This window comes from Rissa tridactyla, chromosome 2 (genome assembly GCF_028500815.1).
Source record: "Rissa tridactyla isolate bRisTri1 chromosome 2, bRisTri1.patW.cur.20221130, whole genome shotgun sequence".
NCBI lineage: Eukaryota > Metazoa > Chordata > Aves > Charadriiformes > Laridae > Rissa > Rissa tridactyla.
In genome coordinates this window covers 49,632,733-49,654,878 of record NC_071467.1, presented here as the reverse complement: position 1 = coordinate 49,654,878, position 22,146 = coordinate 49,632,733, and the positions used below count along the sequence as shown (strand labels likewise).

At 39.1% G+C, this 22,146-nt stretch overlaps 1 protein-coding gene across 1 annotated transcript in view; it reads right to left on the bottom strand.

Moving 5' to 3' along the window:
• The window catches only part of CDH2 (cadherin 2), a 119,605-nt gene that overhangs the window by 31,051 nt on the left and 66,408 nt on the right, over positions 1-22,146 (bottom strand). Inside the window, exons 3-7 of the mRNA XM_054191971.1 lie at positions 9,200-9,426; positions 7,210-7,347; positions 5,992-6,147; positions 4,082-4,226; positions 2,884-3,056 (exon numbers count right to left, since the gene is read on the bottom strand). Of these exons, the coding sequence (XP_054047946.1) occupies positions 2,884-3,056; positions 4,082-4,226; positions 5,992-6,147; positions 7,210-7,347; positions 9,200-9,426 (839 nt within the window). The remainder of the gene's footprint in view (positions 1-2,883; positions 3,057-4,081; positions 4,227-5,991; positions 6,148-7,209; positions 7,348-9,199; positions 9,427-22,146) is intronic.

The window sequence follows — 22,146 nt, the reverse complement described above, 5'->3', positions numbered from 1 at the left end:
CAGTCACAAGGGAATCAAAGAAATACTTTTACCACCTTCATCCATGAAAAAAAAATAAATATATATATACACCACTTTACTTATCGCGAAGCAATAAAATCTAGAGCAGTATTGAAGCAAATCTTGCAGCCAGATGATTCTACGTTATTGAAACAGCAGGTGCTTCTGATTCATCTGGGTCTTAACACATTGATCCCAAGAAGCAAATTTCATTAAGGAAACTCCATTATTATTACACGGAGACTCCACTTCCGTACAATCTTCTTATTTATTTCCAACAGAAACAGCACGCTAGAAGTGCCCCAAAAGACAGCATATATGTGGTTTTGTTTGTTTTCCCTCCCTTCCAGCACTCAAACACAGAAGATCAACTGCTGGGGATGAAATTTCAGAAATCGACAAGGGCACAACTTTCCAAGCATGGGGGAACTGAGGGAGGTGGCTCTCCTCTTTTAACTGCAGGTTGAGAAGGAGCCAGGAATAAGCCGTGTCAGCAGCCTGCACAGAGGCTTTGCAGCAACACATCCGAAAACGAACTGGCAGCTTCAAGACAGAACGCAGACCTCATCAGCTCACATCTTTCCATTTCAACACAAGCCAAATAAAAGAGCACTTCACTGAATTAACCTCACGTGAGGCAGGAATGTCAGTGTGTAAATTTAAGTACCCTGCCTGACTTCTTCGGCACCTCCAGCACTAAGGCAGATGTTTTAATGCTGAAGTGAATTCCACAGCAATAGCAGAAGAAATGAGAACAGCTGGATCTCATGAAAGAGCATCATTTGGGACAGCAAGTGAAAGACTTCCTCTGCCTTTAGCTGAGTCCCCTACTCAAGCAACTCTCCTCCTGTGCACATTAGCACAGATAATGCATTGTGTATGTTGACCTAAAATACTAGCAGATGAGGAATGCCATCAGAGGAACTACTTTTTTTTTTTTTAATGCCTACAACACATATGCTCCCGCAAATCATGGGTCACACAACTTAAGAATTTAAAATCCTGTCTACTATTTTATGAGCCTAACTAGAGCTTTAGAAAGAGAGTCAGGCTTAAGAGAAAAGGGCAGAATGGCTGAAGTGGGTAGCCCAGTTAAGGTTCCTGGGCAACAAGGAAACTTGGGCAACAAGGAAAACTTGTGCAACGAGGCACTCCCCAGTCCACAGTCAAGAGACCTGCTCAATTCCGATCCGGCTTTCTAGGCTCCTGGTCATTTTAATTTAATTGACATCCATGAAATGACTCAGGAAATGAAGGAAGCAGAGCAATGGCTTGGGAAGGAAACCATTTTATCTCATATTAGTCTAATTTAATATTTGAATGATTTAACATTAATCATTAATACTCAATATGTGCAAGAAATGTTTATAAATACTCATTTGGGTATCAGCACAGTGATCCATCAGGAAAACTGATGGTAAATGACAAGGCTTTTCCAACTGTTAATGCGAGGGCCTAAGCTCCACAGACAGCCGGTTTCTTCCAAGCTAAATCACTCCAGTACAGCTAGTCACTGAGTAATAAAACTCAGAGTTATCGCTATGTCCTTCTGAAAGTTCACCTGTCAAAGATGACCAGGGGATTTTAAAAACAAGGGCAAAGCTGCCCATCATTCTTTTAATTTAATAGGGCAGTACAGTGAAGTTCAGGGTTTTCCTCTCCTCAAATCCATCCTCTTCAAAACCAACTTAAATAGAATTAACATTAATAAAATTTTAAAACTTAATTACAATATCTAACAGTCTGTTTAGCTTTTCAAATCTCCTGATTGCCCCTTTCAAACTGAAATGCATCAGAATATTAACAGCCGACGCAGAGCATCAGAAATATTTTTGTTCTCCATTTTACATAAGTATAAGCGAACAGCTAAAAGCTGAACAGCAAATCCAGTTTAAAAAAGCTTCAGATTTAATGAGCTCAAATGAGGTTAGTAAAACAGAAGTTGAAAAAACATGTGTTGAAATAAGATTTGTTTGGATTTTATAGTTTGTTTATAAAATAATGTTTATCTCTTCTTAAGTTTTCAAGTGGTTCAAAAGCACAGCTAGTCCATGTGACAGATCTGGAGTTGGGAGGGAAATATTTTTATTCCCACCTCACAGATGGGTGAACCAGAGCAGAGGATCTGGCATCTTTCTTCTCCGGTGGTGGGCAACAGTGAAGAACTGTCTAGACAGAACAGGACTTGCCCAGCATGTAGCAGGGAATTATTGACAGTCAGAGATTATTTTTTTTATTATTTTTTTTTAAAGTGTTTGAATGTGTGTCCAGGCCTTGAGACAAGTCTCTATCTACACAGTTTGTATTACTGAGTGGTTTATTTCTTAGACACATGCTTTCAAATTTTAAAATTGGTAAGATTTTTCCTGGTTTATTTTAATAAGTAAAATTCAGATCAGAGAATTACTGATCTGAAATTAGCAACACGGCATCCAGAAGATTTCAAATATTTGCCACCTCTCTGTGAGGAGCAAGGAAGAGGACAGAGGGAAGACAGAAGCTCTCCTGGAGCTTCCAAAATAAATAAAACATATAGTCAATTCCATTTTCCATCTACTCCTTGCCTATGGAGCTTATCAAGAGGAAAGGCTTGTAGCCGAGGAGCACCTCACATCTCAGCACCCAGGCTGAGCACCTGAAATCCTTATCTGCATCGCTCTGTGTGTGCCTGTTCCTTAAAAACAAACAGGCTTTTGAGACAAGATCCTTTCCACGACCCCATGGAAACAAGAGTGACATATACAGAACACACGGGTCCAGTTTTTTTCCAGGGAGAAAGTTCAGACCAGGGACGGAGAGAAGTATTCATAAATTACTAGCAAAAAACGTGCTTCTTCACAGTATTAAGCACAACCCAGCCTATGGGATTGAGACCTGCCGTACCTCTCTGTCAAGCCCAGCTGCTACGGTGATAATGTCACCAGTCTCATTGTTGATTGTAAACATGTTTGGAGAGGGGCTGCTCGGTGCCTGTGACAAGATTCTGTATCTCAGCATCCCATTCTGTGCATTGGGATCATCAGCATCGATGGCTGTAACGGTCATCACGTAGGTTCCTAGCAGCAAGATAAATAATTGATGTTATATAAACAGTTTACTCAGATTACACAAGATCACTTACAAGCAATGGTCAAAGAATGTATTTCCTTTGGTAAACTCCAAACATTCCTTCTCTTACTTAAAACAAACTGGTTAAACCCAAGACTCACCAACAGAGTAATTAAAATACATAAGAGGAGATAAAAATACTTCGTGTTTATAAAATATCAGATTTGCTTAGAACTGAAGAAGCTCCATAAACAATGAAATCCTACAATTCTGCCACAAATAACATTTCTGTAACAAAAGAGCTCCTTACGTTTAGCTAAAAATGTTATTAATTGGGCCAAAGGAAATATAATTAATTTTCAGAATTGGTGCACATACTGATAATGATTGAAAATCAATGTAAATAATACTCTTTTAAAGGTCTTTGAGATGCATGTTCTTTTCATCTCAAATGCCAAGTCAACACTGCAAAGTGAGAAAATACGTTTCTTGGGCTAACCTTTCTGAAGAATTCATTTTGCACTACTGACAAATTAAGAAAGTGGTTTCAGCCACAGTGCAAACTTTAGTCTGAGCCAATTAGAATTTTAATGAGATGTGAACAACGTTTAGGGTTTTCTCGACAATTCAAATGAAACTGTTTGATTTCAAATCCCAGTATTTCCAAAGCCTCTGAGATTCAGAACTAGAACTGGATCTGCTGGTATTTCAGAAGTCTCTAATACCCTGAGCTGTCAACTAAATGAACGTCAATGGCTATCATGAACATAACTGTAAGAACTGTGACACTATAAATAGGATTTTCCAAAACAGGAACCTAAAAGTCATATTCTTAAAGACTGCTCTGTTTTAGTTTATGTACATAATACGTTCTTCTTTGGGAAATTAATCCTAGCGTACTAAAAACTGAATTAAAAATAACATGAAATAATAAGACACTAGTAAGACACCTCTGAAAGTGTTATAAGGTCTGAAGCCACCCTATTCATCACCTTCACCGTTACTGCACAGACTTTGAAAGCCCATGTATTACCTGGCTTCGATCCTTCAGGGACTGTCCCATTCCAAACCTGGTGTAAGAATTCAGGTCTGTTGTCATTCATATCAATGACATTAATAACAATGTCAATAGGATTTTCCACCTGGTTTCCATTTACATCCACTGCGTGCGCTCTCAGCTGCAAACATCATTAAAAATATTAGAATTTGCACAACATACAGGCACAAATAGATACAATAACGTTGGCAGGAAGTTTCAGACCAGATATTTTTAGCTCAATGTATTTTGTTATCTTCCACTGCTTCCTCATATCGACAACATTTGAGTTTTCAGGTTGCTCGTGGAACTACTGTTCAGACTTCTAAATTATTCTAAATTGCAGATTTACTTCGATTTATTGAAAATGATTTTGAATCATGTAATTTCGATTAATACCAGTGCCTACTGTCATATATAAATCTGATTTTAGTAATGACCATTAGAAAGCATACTCTAGAAATATGCAGATTTATAGCAACCAGATAGAACCTTATTAATAATCTGTAGGGAAGGAACACTGGCATCATTTTCAAAAATTCTTTACTGATATTATAGATATTGAATAGACATGAATGCATAGGAAAGTTTATAGAACAGACTTGTGCTACCTGGAACACCAAGGTAAGGTTTGTGATAAATCACTGTCAGTAAACACACGGAAATTCCAGACTAAAATTAAGGTATTGTTTATGGACTGAGTTTCAAAGATACTGAGACACTTAGATTTAATGCCCTCATTGTCAAAAAGGACTGAGTAACTACCTTTGACAGCCAGGTTTACCTAAATCACCTTAAATTGGACAGCCACAAAAAAAGGAACACAGTATTTTCTGAAAGTTTAAACCTAGGTATCCAGGCCAGAACCAGACAATTGCTAGGCAAAAGAGCAACTTCTTCCTGTCGTCACTCCTGCTGATGCCCATTATATATATTTTTATATATATGTGTGTGTGCGTGTACACACACACATATGTATGTTTTGGCTACAAACTTGTTAGAAAGGAACAAGAGGGCATTACTAACTCACCACTCCGGAAAACGACTCATAACATTTAAATTCCTAAGTCAGTAAATCTTGAATTGCCAATGCCAGCAGAAATCTTGTAGACGCCAGAGCTGTCGTGCTCTTGTGAGAGGCGTTCCCCCCCTGCCTCCCCCCAGATGCCTCCTGCTGCCTCCTCTGTTCGGAGCAGCACTTGAAGGGCTTCCTGGAACGCGAGGCAAGGAGTGTTTTAATCCACGACATGCTGGAAACACTCTCTAGGAGCTGAGCGACTTCTGTAATGATTTCAGCGTGGTGTTTCAAAAGCAGAGACAACTTTAGGTCACCTCCTGGTCTCCCCCCTTCCTTCAAACCTTTCTTTTCCACTAATACTGGAATCCGTGGTATACTTTGTCAATTTCTTTAGAGCAAAGAATATCATTTTCATAAGCTGACAGACTTAATTTACAATTCCATTAAAATGCTTAGATTTGCCCCTGAAAATGAAAATTGGTAGGTTATTCTTCCCATCCATTTCTCAAATCACAGCTGCTGCAATTCTAATAGCAGTCACATCCTAATTTAAGTTGCTGAATGAAAAGTAAACTTTTGAAAAATATACAATACAGTGGAAACTGTGATCAATGGTCTGTATTTGAATTATAAGCTACAGTATCCATATTTCAATCTTTTAAAATTACTTTATCTAAATGCATTTAATCACTGTTTACATATATTAATGTATTTAAGCTGCTTAATCATAGGAAGAGTTAGCCTTAGTAAGTACAATAAATACAAATCTGCTACAAACTCTTCAAAATCATATCTCATAGAAAACTAAATGCTGGCTGCTCAAGTCATGTTTGAAGCAGATGTTAATCTTCAATTTGATAATCTGATTTATGGCAAATTAAACTCTTACATGAAAAGAAGCAATCTGCTCCCGGTCTAAAGGCTTTGTCACAGACAGCTGTCCTGAGATGGGGTTGATGATGAAGATGCCTGTTGGAGGTTGGTCGGCTCCTGGGCCAGTCACACTGTACCGTAGCGAGAGGCTTTTATCACGATCGGACCTAATCTACATGTCAAAAAAAGATAATATTTACATTAGTTACAAACAACCAATGGGCGTGACTGCCTACAAGACGAACAGCAGCTCTTTTTTTTTTCCATCTTTAAGTTAAACTCGTAAAAATAATTATTCGGGAAATGGTACAAAGTTAGTATAAAGTTTGAGGTTTTCAGCTGCACTTTTTGTTAGAAAGTTGGTCCATGAATTTTCAGGAACGTAAAATTATCCCTCTTTATTTCTCATAATAGGATCAATTGTATTAAACCAAAACAAATAAGCATTTTTGCCTTAAACAGAATCATTTAGATCCTAGAGGAAACATATACTGTCATAAAACTACATAAGAAATAAAAAGTTTGTTTTGTTTTTTCCCCCCTTCTGTATCTTTCCAGAACAAAGCTATGGACTCTCTTCTGCTACTGGCAGTAGCCCTTTAGAAACTTGCCATTTTTGTTTAAAGACTGAACCAAGGGAAAAGTTAAAGGGCAGTGCATCTGTGAGGAGCAGGTGAATCACCAGCACTGCTCATCAACAAAGCAGAGCAAAACTATATCGTAGCAACTTGGGCTAATGCTCTACCAAGTTCCAACAAACCCTCACAGAAGTTGGTCATGACCAACCAGTACCATGGTTGGAAGCCCTCTCCTGTGCTGGGCTCCTGACAATGTCCAGATCTGTGCTGCAGAATCCTATGGAGCAACTAGTGCCCTCACCCTGTCGCATCCTGTTTCCTCCTGCCTCCTGGTGCGCTCCTCCTCTCCCAGGTGGAAAACTTCAGTGCAGAAGACTAGAGAACTCCTGAACCACCAGAGATCCTCCTTAACCGCTTAAGGAAGTTATCACAGCGCCTGCCACCCAAACCAAGGTCACCTTCCACCAGTACAGGAGGGACAGGGGCAACTTAAAAAAAAATAAAATAGAAAATGCAGCCCAGCCCAATATGCACAGAGGCAGCAACATAAATCAGCCCAAAAGACTCTGATAAACGTTTGGACTATGAACAAGACATCATTCTCTTCAAGAGCTCTCCAAGGGACACTGAAACCACATTTCTATTAACTTTCTTACCCGAACTAATTCCTGAGGAAAAGGTCCTCTGGAATTTTCTGGCAGGTTGATTGGAGGAATAACCCAGTCTCTCTTCTGCCTCTTCAGAGGGCTGCTGTGCTTGTATTGTTGCCATGGAAATACGATATCTTCAATTTTCTTTTGGTCCGTTCCCAGGTACAAGATAAAATTAAGCACATGTTAGAATGAGAATTACTAGTAGACATTATAAAATAACTCAGATACAATTACATAATTGACTGAAAGGCTGTCTTTCCTCTGGGTTCATAGAATTGTTTTATTTGCATTCACAGCACAGAATGAAAATAACCAATATTATTTACAACTACACTGCAAAATTTTAAGAACTCCTTTTCTTTTATCCTTATTCAAGTTGGAGGAGAAATACAATTATAAACCATTTATAATGTGGCACTACTGTGTAAACTATTCTGCACTTTCTGAAGAGTAGTTAATATTTTGCAGAATTTAATAGTATGCCTTTATGTATTTCTCATTAGCTAGAACTTCAGTTCAGGTAATGTGCTACTGTACATTAAATTTAGATCTGGGTGTGCTAAAATATAATTTGAGTTCCAAGAGAAGTTTAATACATACTGGTAAGGAATGTCTCAAATATTTATGACCCTATTAAATCCCATAGAATTAATGCTGTAATTATTTTAAACCTATGTCAGCCATGATGGATGCAGTAGATGACCCACTTTACACATTGGACATTAATCTCTGCTGGGCGTCAACATTCCCTTCCTATTCCCTTCTATATCTGCACTCATTTCAGCCTTTGGATGCCAGCACACATATAGCCATGCTAGCTTGCTTAAAGGTGGAGACAGGGCGACAGAAACTTTTTCCAAATCTTTTAAGAGAACCACTTTTAAAAAAAAAAAATATCTAATCAAATAGAGTAAAAACAGATGCCCAATTGAAGGTCAGATTCCCCAACTCTACATTCTGCTGATGGTAAGGATGCCTGACTTGGATTTTTGGAAAGAACAGGGCATGCCCTGGCATAACAAAGCATCTGCTCTTTTACTACACTTTTACAGACAAAATGACAACATTACCTTTGTTAAAAACATGCTGTAGAAGATTTAAAACAATCATCAAGTAAGCAAACAAAAAAATGAGGATTATACAGCTTTGGTCTCCAGTGTGTTCTTGGGAAAAATGTCTTCCATAACTACACTGTCTATTTTGACATTATGATTAAATCCTTAATGCATACCTATTACAGGTACGTTCATCTATGAATACCTTTTGTTCTTCATTTGTAAACTAAGCACTTTATAAAAGAAGGTAAGAAACAGCAGGCAGCAAGTAATATAACAGAAAAAGGTAGCAGACCTAATATTGTTTTCCTAAAGTAAATGCATTTTTATTTGTATATTGCTAGGTTTGATTTTTGTACATTTTTAGTACGTGGTTTATCCTATGCCAGCTTCCAGCAGAGGGAGACTATCTTCCTTACCAAGTAGTGCTGGAATCATGAATAATTTACAATCTACAATTTGATTATGAAGGGACAAGACAAAGCCAATATTCCCTGCCAGAAATGCTTTCCTACTACTGCTGTAAATCTACAGCTCCCATCTAATAAACGTGACTGATGCATTCTAGCACAAATTTGTTTATTTTGTGGTTATATTTAACCGCTCGAATAAATACTATAATACTTTCAAGCAATTTAAAATAAAGAAATGACCATGTCTGACTTAAATTCAGATATAAATCTCAAACTATACAAACAAAAAGCTCAAACATAAATGAATCCTATATATTTAAACAGGCATGCTTTTCCATGCCTTAGCAAAGCTACAGAATAACAGGCTATAAAAACGTTCTTCCTGAAGCTCCGGCTTTGCATACACTTGTTGTCCATTAATAAAATGCTTCATGGAGAGGTACATGACAGACAGGATCAAATCCCTATTTTAAAGCCTTTTTGCAGAGATACGTTTCTACAGGGAGCGTTTAGCTTTTGTTTTACCTTTTCTGAAGGCCCTGCGAAGACTGGTTCAGGGGTTAGCTTCACTCTCATTTGCCATTCTTCCTGGGTTTCCTTGTCTTGAGCAGACACGACAAACTCTGTGGGCTCTGCTGAAAGTTGAAAGCTTCTCTCTGCATAGACCACACCATCTTCACCTACTCTGAAATCTTCTGGCTCGCTGCTTCCAAAGTGTATTTTTTTGTTTCCGTCACAGCTTCGAAACCTCACTGTAAAACAGACACAAAAAAACGAAGAATGAAAAATGAAAAAGCAGCCCACTTGAACTCGGTGTGACATAAAATGCATTAAGAACAACTATTCAAAAGCAGAAAGACTTAACTTGTTGCTCTTATTATCACATGCAATTATGAGTTAAGACTTCACTTTAGGGGTCAAGTCCACATAACAACGATACCCTTTTGTGGACTGCTAGGCAGAGGGGAGTTTTTAGCCCCAGATACACTGATCTCCCAAATACACACCCCCTCTCCCCAAAGAAAACCAGTTGCCTCCATGTCTTGCTCTATGTTTCAGTTGGTTTCCAGTGGAACAGCTGCAGGGATTTGTACTTCAAGTCTCACAAAAAAGATCCAGTCAAGTCAATCCATCAAAAGCACTCAACAAATTTAATTACGCTGCAACCATAATTGCAAACACAACCGTGCTTCCAGCTCCTTCTCTGCCACGGAGGGTAAGGCAGAAACCCAGAAGCCCGTTAAGAGATTAACTTCTGTGCCCAGCTCAGCCTGTGATTCAGCTGTATTATCTCAGGTAGGTCATTTACGAGTTTAGGGCCTGAGTTCCTCATCCCTCACCTACAAGACAAAGGCAGCGGTAAATATTTACCTCACAGAGAAAATCTAAGTTAAACACTTTTTTTTTTTAAGCTACTTCATGTACCACACATGTCCATTTATCTGCTTAAGAGTTACTCATTCTTGTTTAATTCCCGCTCTCCTTCCTTTTGTCCTGTCTGAAAGACTCATACTGGAACAAGAAAGTCAGGAAAACTGATTGTATAGATAATGATGTGAAGTGCACGAAACAGAATTGATAACAGGTTGCTGCTTTTTTTTACCCAATTGCTTTCGCTACCACTTATCTTCTGGGTTAGTGCAAATAATAGTAGGTAAAAAATGAAAGTGTGCTTTTATAACCAATGATCGCTCTTTAATGTTTCCAAAGCATTATGAAATATTTTGATTGTATGGGCAATAGAAGTGCAAAACATCATTATGAAGGTTGTGCTGAAACGCACATAGTGAAGATGAAGATGAAATGAGGCTTTATGCCTCATTTCAGTTATTGGGCTTTTTATATTGTGCTAAACCATGCACAAACTATTTAGCTTCAAAACCTAAAGGTCCCTCTCAAGAAAAATCACTACTAAATGCCATACATCATATGCTTTCTTCTGTAATGCACTGTTTTCAGGAAGGTACTGAGAAGAATCATACCTTTTTGTATTTGAACTTCAAGGACCAAGCTGATGTTCAGATGACATATAAAATTTGTTTCCTTACTGCACCCTTTCAGTTATCCAGAATACCTACCCCTTTTGCCCTCTCCTGACAGAAAAGACTGTACAAAATACTTCTTTGAAAGGGTCCATCATGTACAAGAATGAGATAAAGCACAGCACTCCTCAAAATAAATAACAAAACATCAATCTTCTTAATACTGATCTTGCTGGGCTGGGCAGGGATACTGCTCTTTCCAGGTGGCTCGCGGACTTTGAAGGTCTCCTTCCATGAAACACCAGCTTCATCTCAGGTAGAAGATCATGCCATGTCCCACAGAGAACTGAACCCAGGAAGAACAAATCTGCCTGGGTAAAAAGCTGAAACCTCACAGCTAGGGCTCCTCCTGTGGCCCTCCTTGTAGATGTTGCCTCAGGTCTTCCTCATTAGCAGTGAGAGTGCTTTGCTGAAATGCTAATAAATACTCAGCCCCTTGCATTGGCTGCTCATGGCTTGGATGGGCATATGCTTCACTGGGTAAAAAAACTGACTGGATGGCCAGACCCAGAGAGCTGTGGTAAATGGAGTTAAATCCAGTTGGCGGCTGATCACAAGTGGTGTTCCCCAGGGCTGGAGTACCAGGGCCACTTCTACTTAGTATCTTTGTCAACGACCTGGACAAGGGGATCAAGTGCACTCTCAGTACTTTTGCAGATGACACCAAGTTGGGTGGGTGTGTTGATCTGCTTGAGGGTAGAAAGGCTCTACAGAGTGATATGGACAGGCTGAGGCCAATGGTATGAGGTTCAACAAGGCCAAGTGCTGGGTCCTGCACCTGGGTCACGACAACCCCATGCAGCGCTACAGCCCTGGGGAAGAGTGCCTGGAAAGCTGCCTGGTGGAAGAGGACCTGGGGGTGCTGGTTGACAGCCAGCTGAATATGAGCCAGCAGTGTGCCCAGGTGGCTGAGAAGGCCAACAGCATCCTGGCCTGTAGCTGAATAGTGTGGCCAGCTGGACTAGGGAAGTGATCCCTAGTGAGGCCCCACCTCGAATACGGTGTTGAGTATTGGGCTCCTCACTACAGGAAAGACACTGAGGTACTGAAGCGTGTCCAGAGAAGGGCAATAAAGCTGGTGAAGGATCTAAAGAACAAGTCTTGTAAGGAGCAGCTGAGGGAACTGGGGCTGTTTAGCCTGGAGAAAAGGAGGCTGAGCGGAGACCTTATCGCTCTCTACAACTACCTGAAAGGAGGTTGTAGCAAGGTGGGTGTTGGTCTCTTCTCCCAAGTAACAGGCGATAGGACAAAAGGAAATGGCCTCCAGTTGTGCCAGGGAAGGTTTAGATTGGATATTAGGAAAAAATTCTCCACAGAAAGGGTTATCAAGCACCGGAACAGGCTGCCCAAGGAAGTGGTTGAGTCACCAACCCTAGAGGTTTTCAAAAGATATGTAGATACAGGGCTGAGGGACATGGTTTCCAACCAAAATGACTCTATGATTAGTTTCTATAAATATATATATATTACTCTGTAGGCAATCCCTATTGGTCCTGAAGTCCATCCTACCTGCTCCATAAAGTACAACTGAAACTTCCTTTCCTATGGATCTACAGACTTACAGGTCTGCAAGATTTGGAGAAGGTGACAGAAACTCTGGTTTGCTGTTCACACAGGAGGAGAAAATGACATGCAGAAGCTCCAGCTCCCAGATGTTGACCAACCCATTGATCTCCACTCTTTTCAACACTGAGCCTTGTGGCTTGAGTCAGCTTACCATGACGGTATGCTGAAACGCAACAGCCAACTGAGGAAATGCACGATTCTAAGCCAAGGATATAAAACTAGCAGTTAAAACAACTATACCAGTGTGCAGAAACCATTACCACAGTCCTAATTCTGTAATCCTGATTAGCCAGCCTTCAGAGCTGGAGAGTCTGTATTATTTAGCACAAAAATAAAGAGGCATACAAGAAGAGTTTACTCAAAAGTCACTTTATCTAATGATTTAAGAACTTAATGACTGGACTACCGAACAGTGCTGCTCGTACTTCAGAGGCACAGACCACCCACATCCCAGGCATGGAGAAAGCTGGGCCTCCTCCAAGTGTCATCTCTGTTCACAAACAAAACTGTCAGCTAGAAACAGCTCACATTAAGAAACTACGGAAAAAAACAACCAGCGATATGTCCCAAAGCTCTGTGCCTCTGCTGACCTCTCATCTCAGCTACAGCTGCTCTCTAAATCTGCTCTTCAGAAGAGTGCCTCGACCGAAAGGACGAAGAGTGAGGAAGATTCACCTCTGGCTCTTCTCAGACTAACTTCTGAAAAGTAGGGAGCGGGAAAGAGAATGAATATTAATCTAATCTTTGATCATTACTGTTTTTAAAGAAGCTGAATTTTAAAATTAATATTACAGTCATTATGGTCCAAAAGACTAAAATATCACAACAAGATTTTATAAAAACTGATTTCCCAACTATTGCAACGTAAGATATTAATTTTTAAGATATTCAAATTCATAAAGAAGAATGATTTCCCCCATCTTCTTACACATAGACTCCAGTAGCCAAAAAAAAAAAAAAAAAAAAGGGCAAGAAAAAAACCACCCTGCTGGCCACTTCATTGACATTCTTCCTCCAGGCAACTTTATATTATGAAATTCAATGAAAATCCCTTTCCTTTGACAGCATCCTGGTAAAAATGTATAAAATTGTCAATGCTTTGTGAGACTTTTTCTCCCTTTGCAAGGAGCACACATTAACAAATTATAGTCAAGTATAACCATCCATAATTAAATTACCTTGACAGAGTACAGGTTGTGCAGTAGCTACTCTCCCCCCAACTGCATGGTTATCAGTCTTGTAAATTCGATTTAGATCACTTTGCTCCATTGTTCAGTGTTCAACCAGTATGAACAAAGAGTGATTTCTGACTGTGGGTTTTTAGGCAAAGATTTTTGCAAAAATGTGACAGGAAATATTTTTTTTCACTGAGAATAATGACTGTTTATACCAACCATGTTCTTTCTAACAACAACATGTAAGGGAGGTATGCTTTCCAAAAATCATTTTCTGCTGACGGATCAGTAGTATGGATTATTTTCATTTTAAAAAGGGTTAACCAGACATACTATGTAGCATCTAGTCACTTTATATGCAATAGAAAGAGTAATCAAGTGTCTTATTTTACTGCTGTTTAACAGCATTCTCCGCATAAACGATCAGATGTACCATGATCTGTAAAAACAACTCATCGATATTTCTCTTTTGAGTATCTTCTGCACCTTCTGAAATGTACCTGCTTTTTAAAAGATTTCTAAGTATATTATTTGAAACTGCTAGGAACTATTCAATCATAATCTGAAATATAACTATTTTGGCTTTATGACGAATACCTTCGGTCCTATCAGAACAGTAAGATGCACACCAGCTTTGACGCATGGGAGTAAATGCAATTAGTTCAACATGCTCAAAATAAGGCCATGCACAAGGATTTACAAAAACAGGGTCTTTAAACAGAAGAAAAATATTGTATTTAGTATCAGCATATGATTATTATTAAACACTAGACCCTATGACTAAAGGCCATTAGTATCCTAATTTAGAAGTCTTTCCTTGTCCTAAACCCGAGACAAGTGTAATCTACTAAAAAAGAGAGAACCTCTGAGACTAAAACATTCTAAAATGAAAATCTACAGTTCCGTGGTATTAAAGCAAGCTTTCAAGTTAACACTCTTGCATGGAAGTAATTATGACATATGTATACACGTGTAGTCTACAAAGCGTTAAGAACTAAACATGCAAATAGATTTGAAGTGCACTAGAGAGCTACGCCACTCATACTCAGGTCTAACGAGATGAATGATTCAGAGTACCTACAAAATACATGTACCTTATGTCCCTTACTAGTAATCTTCAATTATCCAGAACCATTTCTCAGACAATAAAAATTCTTTTTCAGCCACTGATGTTGGTCTGCACTCTTTGACAATCTGTTTCTGCTCTTTTTATCTTTGGCAAATAACATCAGAATTACTTGACCCAAGGACTGAGCACGGAATGACATAACAGGCTGCATTACTAACATCATTTTTTTTGTGAAAATATTAATGTACGATACAGAATATTAATACAGAATGTTCATTACTCACTTTGCTCCCAAGACAGATGCATTGAGTTTGCCATCTGGATTTCTGCACTTTGAAAATATCCAATTCATTTCTAGATAACATCCGCATGTATATAAGCAAACAAAAAAAAAAAATGTATTTCCTTCTGTAAATTTGCTGGAACAGTATTACTCCTCTTGAATGCTACTCTCAATGCCTAAGCACCAACCTCAAGGCTAAGACTCACTTAGAGGACATTATGGAAATTGCAACAACATATGCACTCCAGCAATACAGTTAAGAGTGTGTATCATAAAATGGAAAACCCAGGCATATTTAATCCACTCAGGATCACTCTGCAGCAGATAAAATAAATAGAATAAGAAAGTAGTTTACATACAACTACCTGCCAGATACCGGTTTTACCTTTGACAGAATGAGAAATTATATGGAAACATTGTGCTTGAACTGTCTAGCTTCTGTATACTTAATATCTGAACACTACCTTCTCCAAAAACATTCTGTATTTAACAAGTCTTCCTACTTTTCAGAGAGAGAAACTGTTGAAAACTACACTAAAACACATAAAACCCAACACTACTTTATAAATTAGTCATTTATTCAGAGTCTGTAAGGTGATCTGTTATTCCTACTAACACAGTGCACATGCTCCTGTTTCAGCTCATGGCTTGTTGGAGTGGCATGTCACCATGAGACCTCCTTTACAGACAACCTTCAAGAGAAGTATTGACATCATGGTGGACTGTTATAATCACAAAGAACTGAACTACATTCTAACTTGCTTTTTCCATCACCAGCAGCACTTTTAAAGTCAATCTCACTTTAGAACTTCCTGAGACCAGCTTAAAAGCATGATTTGATTTTTGATTTTTTGGTACATGGCAGTCTACAGCAGCCAGGAAAATGTCTTGTTCTCACCTCTAAGCTGAGAAAATTAGCTACAGAAATTGCTGACGCAAAATAAATATGGGAGATAATCAGGTTATTTTAGACAATGGCATTTTCCTATCTGCAGTATAATTCAGTTTGTCATTATATCCTTTAGAGATGCTTCAATACACCACTGTTGTTTCTAATAGGTTCTTCTAGTCTTTTTTCTAATCCCCTTTCCTTTTCTACTTTTAGATTCATGCACTGTAGTTTATCCCATACTCCAGACCATCCAGAAAAATCTCAAAGCGCTACTCATTTTGAGCCTTTTTCGAGTAACCAACCTGTGACGCTTTAAAAGAAAGCTTGGCCGTCAAAAGGCAGCTGCTTACCACTTTCTGAAAAGCAAGCCTGCTAATTCAGTAATTGCTTTTGAAAACCTCTGCCTTTGTGCGGAGCGCTGCGTTCTGCCACCCAGCCCACGCCGTGTAGAAGGCTACTTCAGTGGGGCACATGAAACCAACTGGAGTTTTGCCACTTATTAAGGGCCAAATATGGCCATTTGCTTCTAATTCCTATTTTCGCTTGACTTCACAAGCTTTACAACGCGGTGCCAAGTGAAAACCAGGCTACAAAGCTGACAAAAGGGGAAAAAAAAAAAAAGTCACACCAAAAAGTTTCAACCGAGATAAAACTGGGGATACATTCAAGCTATTTACCAGCTTCAGGTGTTTCACGATCTAACCTGTAGCAGCTTAACTTTCCGCACTTCCATGCTGTGCTCTTTGCTTAATAATTTGTCTATTCAGTTAGGAAAACGATAAATAAAAGGAAAAGTGATTTGCAAGAGTAATGGTTTAATTCATACTGTACACTTATTTCATTAGCTGAAAGCAGTTCCAACGTGATTTGCAGCAGGCATTAGGTAAAACCTATTACTAATATATGACTTTACTCTATGGAATTAAGATGCTAAGCGAGTAGTCTACTGCAGAAAAGCTGTAAAGTTGTATGAGAAGTTGTATGAAAAGCTGGTAAAAATACTTTGTGCTGCTTACTGCATCTGATGTTCATTCAATGCAATTCTCTTCCCTGCCCCACTCCCCGGCCTGCCACTTATAGAGAAAAGAACATGCATGTTACCTAAAACAACACACTTTTGAAGCAATCTGGCAGTCTACACAACAGCAGGTCAGTGGACACAGGCCTCCCTCTCCCTACTTCTGCAGCATGCATTTTTCATTCTTAATTTGTACAATTATATTTTGAGACCTTTTCTTTTCAAGTACTTTGCTGCAGGGTGCAAACAGGAAATATTAAAGCCCAGCGCATACTCTGTCCTAAATTAGAGGACTGCTTCCTCATAAACCCAACTAACTCAAACACTAAGGTCTATTTTTAAAGTATATTCTTTCGCAGGTAGCTATCCGATTCTTGCATTCACAGTGAAAGACTCGCACAGTTCTTTAATAAAATGCCATCTAGTTTCCAGTTCCCATAATCCTCTTTGTTTACAGAACAAAGTCCTAACAGGCATGCCAGAATGAAAATGGGGATAATGTTCTTTCTATTCGATGGAAATGCCTCTGCAGCTTTTCAGAACGGGAATACCAGCCATCAGCAAAACACAGGACTGGTATCTCAAACAGAGTCCAAATTATATCTGATTCACTGATCCTTTTCAGCCCTTGCCGCTACCACTCACTGACACAAAGATCTTCTGCGCTTTGACACCCCTTTTGTCTTTATTTTAGAAAAAATAAAATGCAGAAAAAGAGAATAAGCATCTTCGAGCAGGGGAAGTACTTTATTTCGACAACTGCTTTTGTTTTAAAACACTTAAAGGTTTCTTTCCCTTCTCCTCTCCTCTGCATTGTTTAAGGCAGTTTCACTATAGATGAGCCTATAGGCCCCCGCAGAGTTCTGCGCCAGCTTTTTTTCCTAAATGATGCTAGCTGAAAGAAAACTCAGTAATAAATGTCATTTTTGTACTCTGGAGTACGCAGCGCACCTTTAATACTTTCCCAAGTATATCAATCTACACAGTAATAAAAAGAAGGATTAAACACTAATCTCTTATACCCATAATGCATCAACTGACTACACCTGCTAAAATCCAATTTGGTAATTAAAAAATATATCTACTGAACAGTCAAACCAGGAGAGACTACAGCAAAAGTACTGTCTCTGCAGATAGCTAGCAGAAAACAGTTTCAAAATTCAGGCACTTAACACAAACCTATTTTTACCTCTGTTCATTTTTATGTGACCTTAAGCAGCGTAAGAAACAAATACCTACAATTATGGTGCAGCAATTAAAGGGCAGTTTTATTGCTACAGTAATGACTTAAATATCTAGTAAAAACTAGATAAGTAGCTTTGCCTTTTAGTCTATCTTTAGAAAACACAAAAAAAGGTTAGCTTTTCCTTTTTTTCTCCTCCCCTTTGTTAGCAATAAGGAGGGCGAGAACAGAGAGTAGAGGCTTTTGTATCTTCTCTTTGCTAACTCTTCCTGGCCCAAAGTCCTTCTAGGCTTTAAGTTTCATGTTTTTTTTCCTAGCTCTTTTTTCTTTCTTTATTCCTCCTCCTCCTTCACCCGTTCTCTAGGTGTTCTGTTTTCTAGATTTTTATTTTTTTTTAAACTTACTTTATTCCCTGATGCTCCCATTTTTCCTGCCCCTTCTTTTCAAACTGTGCTCCTGACCCAGGTGGGGAGGTGCCAAAGCGTCACTAATTTCAGGCTGAGAACCCAGGCTGCAGCTCAGGCCTCAAGCACACCTAGGCAGAAAGAGCCTGTCACTAGAGGGCTGTCTTTAAAAAAAATAAACTAATGAACTAAATAAATAATAATGCAGGCTCCTGGAGTTTCTGTAAAGAGCCAGGACTTGCTGGAATACCAAACGGGCTCGTACTTTCAAATGAGCTGATGATCTGTTTCACCAATTCAACCGGTCAGCAGTTTTCCATGGTGGCTTAAGCTCCCACACTAAGAAGGGTTTAGGAACAACAACAGAACGTGCATATATCACATTTAGACTGTCATGGGAGAAGGATGCATATATCCCATTTAGGCTATGTGTGACATTTTACCATGAAAAGAAATAAAATAAAATGTATTTTTCTCATTAAGTTACTGCTCAGGCAGAAGCAGTAAGTGTATTTGCATTGCACTGCAACAAACAAAAAATTCCTAGCTCTGACAAAATGGCAGTGATCCTGCCAACACCCCTGCTTTCCATTCAAAAAAAAAAAAAAAACGTGTTGAAGCAGATGCAGGACCATTTAATATTCTGTATTCTGCTGCATACCCCAGGATACCACCCATCACTTGGGAGCACGTTTTGCAGTCCCTTCCAGGTGGCTATGGATGCAGCAAGGGGACGGTTTTCCCTGAAGTTCCTCTTCAGCTTCACAAACCAGCACAAAGTTGAGTGTGATGACCCTCCACAAACATCAGCGCTGCTTTTCCTCTTTCTGGCCTGTCCAATGCTCTGGTGGCGTTTGTCACTCCCCTACAGGTCATTCCTCTGGGCACACCACGGTCTAATTTTCCAAAGCTGCAATTATTTTTTTAATGACTTTTAAATGGTCCTTAGTCATCCTTGAGTTACCGCGGCAGCTCTGCATGCCACTTTCTTCCTAAAAGATGAATTCTGTTATCTCCAGGGGGAACTTGGAGAACCTCCCAGCCAGCGGAGCTGGACATGGACACCGGGACACAACTGCACCAGCGTCCCCATAGCAAACAGCAGGCACAGCCGACCTCAAAGCAGAACCACCCTATAATACAGGGGTGCTCGTTACCTTAGCAAATGGATAATGGTGAAAAAAATATCCTATTTGCTTGAACACTGTACTTTGTACCAAAAACGGGCAAGAAACCTCCTAGTTGCCGAACGGGGTGGAAGAAGAGCAGAGACAGCCTAGCAGTATTTACACTGATGTGTTAGATAGCAATAAAAATCATAAAACCCGAGGATTAGACTATCACTGGATCATGTCCAGTAGGCCTCAGGCAGAAAACTAGTTGCCATGGCAGCTTAATGTTATCTAGTCAGACCTCAGGTTTTTATTATTATTAAACACAGATATCTGACCTTAAAAATCAAAAAAGCACCTGGTGACTGGTGCAGGCTAGTACAGCGTATTTCACAGCCAGGCCACAGCAGTGCTTCCCGTAACAAAGCAGAGGAATGAAAAAGCAAAGGCAATATGTCTATCTCATTATAAGGGAGTACCTGCCCGTGAAAGTATTCTCTCTGCTATGTACAGCCTTCATCATTTAAAATGGCAAAGGTGACATGCTAATTAATCATTAATTACTTAATCATTAAAGAGGGGAAATACTAAGAGAACTGGCAGGAAAATGCTTAGTTTCATATACCTGAAGGTACTTCTATCACCTGTTGCTTGTTGTCGCATCTCTCTGAACACACCTCACATTCCCCCTAGATGCAATAAATGTGTGTAGACACTTTAAAAATAAATGAAGGACCACTAGCATGAGCCATCCTGTTTAAATGAATTGGAAAGGTATAGGGAATCATTTGACACTGCTGACCATAGAAGTTCACCTAAAACATTGCAACAGCATAGCAAAGCCTTAAGTTGTGTTCAGTCCTACACATAGCAGCAAAGAGTAGTACATATTTTACAGGCTTTTCCTCTTGAGCTAAATTAAGTACAATGAGCAGAAAGAAAATAATCCAGTGCTGGAATACTTTTTAGTGACTGACACTTAGTGGATGCTCCCGGATGATTATTCATTACTTTTATCTTCTTGGTTGATTACCTAAACCACATTCTCAATGAGATGGAAACAGTCCATCGTTGCAATGTTACCAAATCTCAACAGCACAAAAGGAAAAACAAAAATAGGAAGAGAAATCTGGCTTCTTTGGGCCTGAGCTATGGACTCATAGCTCTGACTTGAGTCTTTTCAAATTACTATTGTATGTCATGGAAGGCCCACCTGGCTGGACTAAGTCAGAGAAACACTAGCTGCAAGCAGAAGTAGTATCATCACTTCATGTCTGACTGCACTACATAGTGCAAACTCTTTAAAACGACCAAGATGAGGTCACTTGCATACAGCTGAGACAGTTTAAGCCAAAATTCAAGCAATGCTACTTCCCTTCAAGGACAACACTTAACATTCTCCGCATATCCTGTCTAGGGATTACAAAATTACCAGGCTCAAATAATCCACTTAACTTCAAATGACAGTAATAAAATTGACGGGAGTAAAAAAAAGGTGTTATGCTAGGAAAAAACACTGATAAAAACTGTTTTCTTTGCAAAACGCACACAAGCATGACAGCAGCACAACATGGTACCTGCGTTAATACAGGAAAGAAAAAACAAAATTAAAAAATCCTTGGATATAATATGCAGATAAATGAGAGGGATACAGACAGACTTCATTTAAGAGGCAACTTTCAATACAGCCACCACAAAATTAAGACATACTTTAGGATCCTATGCCAAGACAGCGCTGTGAAAATTTATGCAATTTATTCCAGGTGGGAACAGACAGAGACAGACCTGGCTGAGCAGCCTCTCGTTTAACAATCGTGATTCAGTCCCGTCACAGAAGAACAGAAAAGAAAAAGAACAGACATTCTGATATATTTGAAGATAGGCTTCCTATGATAAATGCAGCATTTTTTTTTTTTTTGTCTAGACTTTCCTGTGGGCCTTGTGAGCGCAAAACACAAGACACTTGACATTCAAATTGTGTTAGATTGGAATAATGCCTGAAAATGGCAGGGGCTTGACTGATTGCACTAGAACTGAAAATTCTACTTTTAGCAAAGCCTAAGGATGGGAGCAGGATATTACCTTTCTGAACCCTTTTGCTGGTTTGAACAGCTACATGAGCTTCGAGACCAAAGATTACAGTTATAAATATCGCAGTGAAAACCCTACATGCAATAATCGTTCCTAAAGGGAATCATTAGGATTCATTCCTGGATTTGGCAATTAACCTACTACTGTCTGAGTCAAGACTATTTTGCTGAGAAGCAATGAAGTATTCTACTCTACGCAGCCTTGATTTTTCAATTATTAGTCACAACATCCAAAGTTTCTTAGTAAAGATTACGCAGCCATCACCCTCCAAATGTCCAGACTGCAGAGTGTCCGGGGATTATCCCTACAGCAATCAGTACGAAAAATAGTAAATGAAAATAGTAACTTCTACATTTACATGAATTCAACATGGTGGTCCAAGCCATCCTGGGTAATGGAAAAATTCATTCAGTGCTAGCTTGCAGAATCAATGCATCACAAAAATGAAACTAAACTTGCTTTTAGAAACCCAAGTAGTGTCTTATTTCAATAGGAAGGCATTCCTTGCTTTGCTTACCAGAATACTAAATATTCCTTTCCAAAAGGAATCTGAGCAGAAAATCCCCATTGTAATAAACATTTCAACGGCTATTTCAACTGCCATCTGTATTCCTCTCAATTTTCCTCGTGTCTGAAT